Here is an 8,576-nt window from a genome sequence, read left to right as displayed (position 1 = left end):
GATTCTGGCCTATGTGGGGAATTTTGACTCTGTCTCGAGTAACATGGTTGAAGCCCTTTCTCTCTTTTAGGGGCTTAAATTGGCTCTCGATATCAATGCTAAAAGACTGATCATTGAAGGGGACTCTAAGCTGATTATTAAGGTGGCTAAAGGATTTTTAGGGGTAAGCTAGATGATTAGCAACATTATCAAGGACATTTGGTCCATGATAGTCTAGCTTGAGGAATTTCAAATTCAACACATTTACAGAGAGGGCAACTCGGTGGCAGACTCTCTAACAGCGACGGGCCTTGAGATAACTGGAACAAGGTGCTGGAGACACCTTGATTCTCTTTCTTATAGGCAGAAGTCCCTAATTGGGAGAGACCAGAATTTCTCTACTTACCAATGATGTGCTATGTCATTTTTTATGGGGGGTCATTTTGCCCCTCTACAATGTCAAGCTGCAGGAGGAAAATTCAAATTCAAATTGGGCGGGCTACGCCAAGGAGGCTTCCAGTGGTCCCCATTTTCTCCAGCGCACCGGTCCAGTGATAATGTGGTCGTCCACCGATAATTGTATTACCAAAGGATTGAAGCGCCAACTTTTAATCATAAACTTGACTAACCTTAGCAAGTACATCACTTATTACTATAACTGGAACTTAAGATTTCTCCATAATGAAGATCTTTGCAAGTTGGCGGATGAATTAAGAGGTGTCCCTTTGCATGCTTACTAGTGCTGGCAGACGCATGCCTTGAAAAACACCACAAAAGATAATTATTGCAAATCTCACCACACTTTGGCGAATTCTTGGTTGATTTTTCTTATCTTCTACTTTAGTTTTTCCCTCTACATAACCATTTTCTGGTCTATGCTACATCCCAACATCACTTTGGAGGAAGCTATTATGGGGGGGATTTAATGCGGGTTGAGCCAGACACTATTGACAATTGCTTTTGCAATGACCCTTGCGTTTGGATGTATGCCAAGGAAGGGGGCACCATCCCGTTCATGGAAGCCATGACGGGGTTTGATGAAAACCTCTCCATGCAGTTTGTGAGCAGCTGGAATGACAAGAGAGTTGTTATGGCTGATATTTCGTTTGAAATTAGTGAGGACGTCATTGCCCAAGCTACGAGTCTTTCAACTGAGGGAAGGAAGTGGAAGAAAACTAGCAAGGTCGCGAATGAGACCAGTATGAACCGCTTCTACAAAAAGGGTGAGGAACCTGTCAAGATGCATGGGGGTTTCAACGAGGAATGCCTTCCCTACCCGTTGGACCAAGTGTGAAAAATTATTATGAAATACTTTACCCTTGAGGGAAGGTATGGTGTTTTCTATTATTACCATTTCCTGTTGCTCAATTTATTTCCCATTCTTTTTACTAAACACCTTAGAGTCTACTGCTAAAGATGTCCACCATTGCATGAGTCAAGACAACAATTACACCATCCTCCACCAGGGTTTGATGTTTTGGCTCTACAACTTCCACAGGGCCCTATGTCCTCCTAAACCCATCTCTGTTCAACCTGATCCCTTCATCTAGGCCCCCCCTGCTGGTTCCAAAAAAGGTCTCAAAAAGACCTCGAAAAAGCCTATTACGCTTTGTCAATCCCTTGACCACGCCCCTCTCATTTCCCCCAAAATTGGGAAGAAAAACAAAGGCAACCCCGGATGAAACAAATTATCGTTAGGAAGAACTATGTTAATGAGGAGGAGGAAGATTTTGAGAAGGCAGAAAGTGATAAGGTTGAGGATGAGATGGAGGCTACGAAAGGCCCGAATTCCTCCAAGCTGGGTACAAAGACCCCTGACTCTAAGATTATCAAGGATGATAATAAGATCACCTCCCCTTATTCTAACACTCCCCCCCCCCTGCATATCTCTGAGGAGGATGGAAGAAAGTCTAAGGGCAGGCAGACTGCTGCTGAAGGTAGGGAGGAGGAGGAGATGGTGCAGTGTGCGGGTTGTAATGCTATCTCTGAGGACCTTAATGGAGTAAAGAAGAAGCTAGACTATCTAGAGTCCCATCTCAACAAAATTATGAAATTCGCCATTAAGGTCATGCACTCCTCGGCTACTTCAATGTGCCTGCTGCACCAGGAGAAATTGGAATAGGGCGGGCTGGAAGGCGACACCATGAAGGAACTGTTTGAGTTCCTTGCTGAATATTGGACTAGGCTTCTACTCTCATAGCACTTGGGAGCTGAAAAACGAGATTAATGGTGGAAGCTTTTCTTTTTTGTTATAGTTTTAATTTATGGATCTATTGGATCCCCGTTATGTTTAAGACTCTTACTACTTTCCTCAGTTTTTATAGTATGAACAATACGCTGATTTTTTGTTGTTTAAGGTGCTATTTGGACGAGATTGTTATCAATCTTGGGTTATCTAGTAGTTGTAGGCAGTTTTTATTTTTGATGATTAAGATAGGCATTGGCTGACTACCACTTGGCATTTGTGAGTGTGCTGGTTTTGCTCTCTTTTGAGGCTTGCTGTATTTTCTGAGTCAGCCCCCTTGTTTTGGTTGCTTTATTATCAAAAATATTAAATCTTTTAAATCAATTATAATATAGATAAATAATTTCTATAATATATAAATATCAATTTTATAAAGATTAAGTAATAATAGTTTCGATTAATCCAAAATGGATTAATTCAACTTGAGCAACAGCATTACCTATAGCAAGTACTAATAAACATTGTTAGTAGTATTCATATCCCATGCATTTAACTGGCTGCAAAGAATTGTGGAAGAGCCATTGTTGAAGAGATACAAATGCAAATCTGTTGACGTTGGATAAACTCTAGATGTTATGCAACTTTTCCCCCCTTCTGCGAAGCTCTCCACAATTGAATGATCAACCTGTCCATCACAACTTCTACGTATTCAATACATACAAAAAAAATAAAAATTCCTTGTATATTACATTTCTTGATCTAACTGAAAAATTCACAGCCTACCAGCACTCGCAATGAAACAATCTTCTTTGGGTTATTTAGAGGAACAAAGGATCCATAAGTTGTTTTATCCAAATCTTTCAGGGTTGATGATCTGCAGGAAAGAAAAATTAATGTGAGTTCTTCATATCATAACTACCACACAAGAGTATGCCCTGACAATCATAAAACTTATGGTAAAATAACTACCTGCTCTGGTCGCTGCACATTAGTAGCTTCAACTTGTTCTGATGTGAAATAAGGTGATAAAACACAGCAGTGTATTGAGTGAGATCTTTGGAAGCCAATACAAACAGCCCAAATGGCCCAACAACACCTTGGTGAGATACTCCAATATTGCTACATAACTCTTGAGCAGTGGCAGTTCCGTTCATCTCTTCAAACTCTGCAATTTCCATTCTCTGAAGGTCGAATGAAACCTCCACATCCACCTGATGATACATAAATAACGTAACACCAATTCTTTTGAAGAATTCTTAGTGAAGAGAAAGGTGAGAGAATGAGAGAATTTATTATTTAATAACAGAAATTCAGCATTTCACAAAACAATTTCTTTTCATGATTTTTCAGCTAAGAGAAAGTTGAGAGAATGAGAGAATTTATTATTAAATTGACTAAAATAAATTCAGCATTTCATAAAGCATTAAATTTTTTTATTGTATCAATAGTTATAGGTTTGTATATAGACTATTCATTAAAAAGAAAAATTATTTGGAGTTGTGCAATTTTATTGATATCTAGATATTGGTCAAAACATTTATTAGAGGAACATGTAAGTAATAATAGAAGATGCCATTGAAATGACCACTTTCTTGTTAGTGTAACTTCCTGATTTATGGTGAGAGTGCACTCCACAATCAGTTTTAGTGTTAATTCCAACTAAGCATCCAACTTTTGTTGTAACACAATCTCTTCCGTTAAATACAAAAAACTCAAGATTGCATGCTATGCATTATTTTCACAGCCTCTTCTCTTCACCCTAATTTCAGCTCTTACTGTGGTTATTTTTGTTTCCTCCGTATTTTCTTCAGAGCGGTGATTACTTATTGTATAAATATGCATTCAGCATAATGTAATTTGACACAGTGAATTAATATAATTTCATTCTTGCAGCTCTGTTTTTCTTCTTTGTTTTCTCAACAAGTTTGTCTTCTTTTTCTAGCTAGATCTGTATTCTGCTATGCAGAAAGTTTAACATTTTTGATCCTTGTGTGCATAATTAATCCTCTCACATTTGTTATAACTACTCAAAAGTAAAAAAAATAGCTATAAAGTGGACAGTTATCTGGGAAATCACATTGAAATGACCACGTTTTGAACCTTGTGTGGGTAATTAATCCTCTCACATTCGTTGTAACCATCTAGAAGTCGAAACAATAGATATAAGCTCTTAAATCACATACAAAGAAACCCAATAAAATTGTCAAAATCCAATATATTTTTTTAAAATTTGAATACATGAATCTAAGATGAATGGATGACTACTAATACCCTTTCCCTATTCTATTTATTCTATATTTAAATTTTAAAAAAAAATATTTAAATTGTACAAATTAAAAAATAAGAAAAACAATAAGTTCATTTGAGATCTGTAAAAAGTGGTTTTTTAATATTTTTAATTTCATTGATAGTATTAAACCTCAAATTTAATGGGAACGTTTTGACCTTTAAGAGCCTGTTTATGATGGAGACTACGTCAACACAAAAAATTTACACTGTTTAAACTATTCCACTTAAAACAAGTATCTTTCATACAAATAAAGGTTCAAATGCCCAAACTCTAATGTGTGTCAGAGAAAGTGAAGCAGAGGTTTAACCTGCCTAGTCTATTAGTGGTTTTGTTAAATAGAGTTGAACTTAACTTCGCCGAGAAAAGCTGTAATTATTTGTTTATTGAGGCCAACAGTGGCTGATCTCTGGTCAAGGTTAAAATAAACTACTCTTAAGGAATGATCCTTGCCTAGAAGCATTAAAATTATGGCTGAGAGAATGAGCATTATCTGCTGGAAATTAGTGAAAATTTGGAAAAAAAAATTTATATCAATATTATTTAGGGTAAATAATTATTCATTCAAGTTAAATATATCTTTTGTTATTGGTAAGGATCTCATTTTCCATTTTAAATCTTGGTCTTTTATGTTTGCCTCATCTTTTAATGCATGCCTTTGGATCATATCTCCATCTATTGTGATTTGGAATGTTTGGCTAGAGCGAAACAACAGGATATTCATGGTTCAATTTTAAAAAAGAATGATGCAATAGGAGATGCTCTGCTAGATGGAAACCTCCTCCACAGGGGAACTTTAAATTGAATTTTGATGGGGCCTCTCGTGGTAACCTTGGGCTGGCTAGGGTAGGCATGGCAATTTATGATCACAATGCAAATTTTATTGGAGCTAAGTGTCATGCTATTGGTTTTAAAACTAACAATTATGCGGAATTTCATGCTTTGTCTTTTGGATTTGGGAATTAAGGACTTAATAATTGAAGGTGATTCTATGGTGATTATTCAATGTGTTATGAAAAAGAAATTGAATTGTTGGAATTTGCAGTATATACTTGATCTCATTTTACAAAAATTAGAATTGTTTGAATCATTTTTGTTATCCCATTGTTACAGAAAAGTTAATAAGATTGCGGATTATTTGGCAAATTTAGCCATTGATAGCAATACTAATCAACGAGAGGTGGGTTTTGAGGAAATTCCTTCTAGGGTATAGGAAGGTTTGCAGCAATAGTTATGTGATTTTCTTGAGTAATGTTGATGTAAAATTTTATGATGATAATTATTCTCGCTTTCCCTTTTCATTTCAAGTATTCATGTTCATTGTCTGGAGGAGAGTTCGATCTCATGGTATTTGATACAATAGTGTTTTTCCAAAGGTTTTTTGATACTTTCTTTTTTGGCAGGAAGGTTTTTGGCTCATGGGATTTGGCACAGGGCTTTGGAAAATTTTGTCTTCTTCCATTGATAGCAGTTGTGGAGTCTACATTTGAAAATTATCCCATGGGTTTGCAAATTGTCAAATTGCCATTTTGTATGTGGTTTTGGGTGGGATGTATAAACTGATCTGTTAGATACTACATGTTTATGTTACGAGCTGTGTGACCGGAGGTTTTCTTCCTAGGGTTCTTTCCTTCGGTATGATCTTTGAATCTTATGTAAAAAATAAAAAATATTAATAAAAAAGTTTAGTGGCATAATCCAAAAAAAAAACAATTATTCATTCAAGTTATCTATAAATGATTTAGACATTGAAGTAAAACTATAATTCTAATATAAGAATTCATCTAATAAGTTTTATATAAAAGATGTTACTAGATCACTTCAACAAGTTTATTTCGTTTATATCACAAACTTAATCAAACAAATAAAAATAAAAGCACCTCCAAAATAATATCTTTCAATTTTATATATAAATTTATCTAATAACATCAACAATAACATATAAGATAAGATAAAATCCAACCAAAAACATAAACTAATTCTTTAATCTCACTGAAAATGGGTCCATAACAATCCTAAAACGAAAACCAATATTATCAATTTTATCACCGTATCTAAAAACTTTCTTCATGACCTCAAAGTTCAGATGAAAGCAACTGTATAAGAAAAACAATACCTGTGCACCTGTTACCCCAGAGATTTCTACAACCTCCCCACTTTTTAGAACAGTGTTATTCTTGACCGTCTTCTTTCCACGAAGAGACTCTACTTCTGCAACGGGCCAATGTATCAGGTTCATTTTTGTGCTATCATCCAGCCAGATGGTCCTTGGAATCCCCTAAACACAACATCAACAAAGCAAAATGAATCTGAACTATCTTCAAATAAGACATTTAAATATTAAATTATGATCAAGTATTGCCTTGCAACCATTTTAATCAGATTCTGGTTTAGTGGGGAGGCCAAACATTTACCAAATAGCTCTACACTGGAGACAACCTACTTTCAAAAACACAAATAAAACTAGTGTTCAATCAGTGAATGTGGGCAGTACCTGCAAACCAGCCCACCCTTTCATAATGTCATCTGACTGGCTATCAGATTCAGGGATCCATCCCCACAGAACCCTTCTGTTCTTACTAACGTCATAGAAACTCTTAGATGCATAAAACTTGCCATAGTCATACCTTAAATCAATTTCATCATCCTGGCTTCCCTTATCTGGAACAAATATATCTTCATCCACCAAATAGCTCCCCACAGTATAATAATCATGTCCTCTTGCTTGCAAGCTAACTTTCATAACATGTTTCACAGAAGGCCCAACAAAACTAGTATCCAAACCCTGCTTTCCTGAAATATGAACTGGATAAAAATCAGGGCATTCCCACATTCCTGAAGATTCAGAGGAATGCAGAGGATGTTTGGCCTTCTCCCACTTGATAAAATTTGTGCTCTTGTACAGAAGTGCCCTTCCCCTGCTTCCTCCCTCCAATGAACCAACAACAATTCTCCACTTCATATCCACAGATTCAAACCATCCAGTTGTTGGGTCCCTGAAATTACTCCCATCCATGTCTCCGTCTGGAACTATAATAGGATTTTCAGGTATTTTAACCCATTCTCTTAAGAAAGGATCTGACAAATTTTTAGGCACTGCCATGTTCTGTACTTGTTCTGAGGCGTTGGTAATTCCTGTGTAAAGAATAACAGGTTTCCCATCTTGAAGAAAAGTAGTTGATCCAGACCAACAGCCTCCTATATCATACCATTCACTAGGTATAATTGTTGCATTCAAAAATCTCCAGTTCACCAGATCCTGTGACACAGAATGTCCCCACACAATGTTACCCGGAATAGTTCCATTCGGATTGTATTGGTAGAACAAATGGTAATAGCCTTTGTAAAACATGGGTCCTGTATCAAAACATATCGTTCCCTGTAAAATTATCTTCCTCAAGTTTGAATGTACAAATTATGAATTATGAAAAGTAAACAGTATGAATTATCTGTATTGGAAACTCACCATTTGGATCTGTTCATCGTTTTCAAAGGCGCATTCCATATCAAAAAAGCCAATCCAAAACATAATTTATTAGACCAGCACAATCATTTGGCAATTTAAAGAGCAGAAATCAAAGGTTCTGTAAAATAAACGAACCATTCATCCAGTTTTTGAGAGGTTGAAAATGATATGCAGTGCGATACAGTTGGTTAATGCTTGTATTGAGGGTATCCAAATTGCGCTCTATCCGGAAAGGCTCTGTGCTCTCACAAGTAATTAGGCATAGCCAACAGAAGCTTATTACATAAGCTGCAGGGACTTTGAGATTCAGAAACCCCATCCCTTCAAGAACAGGGAGCAAATAATCAAAGTAAGGCTGGGTTTCATGGAGAGGCTGTAGCTGCTGAGATATTTTAGGAATATTTTAATGGTGGTGGTCTTAAGAATTTTGTAGTGCAAGCGGTCCCATATTTTCTTGACAAATGACAAAAAATACTTCTAAGTTGATGGGGCAATTTCTAGCCCCACCCCATCTTCAGTGGCTTAAGCCCCCCTCATGAAACCCCTGCCTAATTGGGTGTTTACTTTGTTGTCAAATTGAATGCATCAATAAAGATGCAGTCTTTCTCAGAGAAGCCAATAATCAAAGTAATTGGGTGTTTAGTTTGTTGTGAAGATGA

The 8,576-nt window shown here is 36.4% G+C and overlaps 1 protein-coding gene across 1 annotated transcript; it reads right to left on the bottom strand.

The window, feature by feature from the left end:
- Positions 1-2,670: 2,670 nt before the first annotated feature.
- On the bottom strand, positions 2,671-7,803 carry LOC131037991 (beta-fructofuranosidase, insoluble isoenzyme CWINV1-like). The gene is made up of 5 exons (XM_057970258.2): positions 6,946-7,803; positions 6,568-6,729; positions 3,134-3,375; positions 2,948-3,038; positions 2,671-2,849 (listed from the first exon to the last, which is right to left on the bottom strand). The coding sequence occupies exons 1-5, from the start codon at positions 7,801-7,803 to the stop codon at positions 2,676-2,678; spliced, it is 1,527 nt and encodes a 508-aa protein (XP_057826241.2). The 3' UTR covers positions 2,671-2,675.
- Between the last annotated feature and the right edge of the window lie 773 nt (positions 7,804-8,576).

This window comes from Cryptomeria japonica, chromosome 3 (genome assembly GCF_030272615.1).
Source record: "Cryptomeria japonica chromosome 3, Sugi_1.0, whole genome shotgun sequence".
Classification (NCBI taxonomy): Eukaryota; Viridiplantae; Streptophyta; class Pinopsida; order Cupressales; family Cupressaceae; genus Cryptomeria; species Cryptomeria japonica.
The sequence above is the reverse complement of the archived record's forward strand: the minus strand, read 5'-3'. Positions and strand labels throughout refer to the sequence as shown.

Coding starts and splice junctions, on each gene's coding strand:
- LOC131037991 (XM_057970258.2), bottom strand. CDS start 7,803: ATGTTTTACAAAGGCTATTACCATTTGTTCTACCAATACAATCCGAAT. Junction 3,376..6,567: donor CTGGGGTAACAGGTGCACAG/GTATTGTTTTTC, acceptor ATGTATCATCAG/GTGGATGTGGAGGTTTCATT. Junction 3,039..3,133: donor ATGTGCAGCGACCAGAGCAG/GTAGTTATTTTA, acceptor TCTTTCCTGCAG/ATCATCAACCCTGAAAGATT.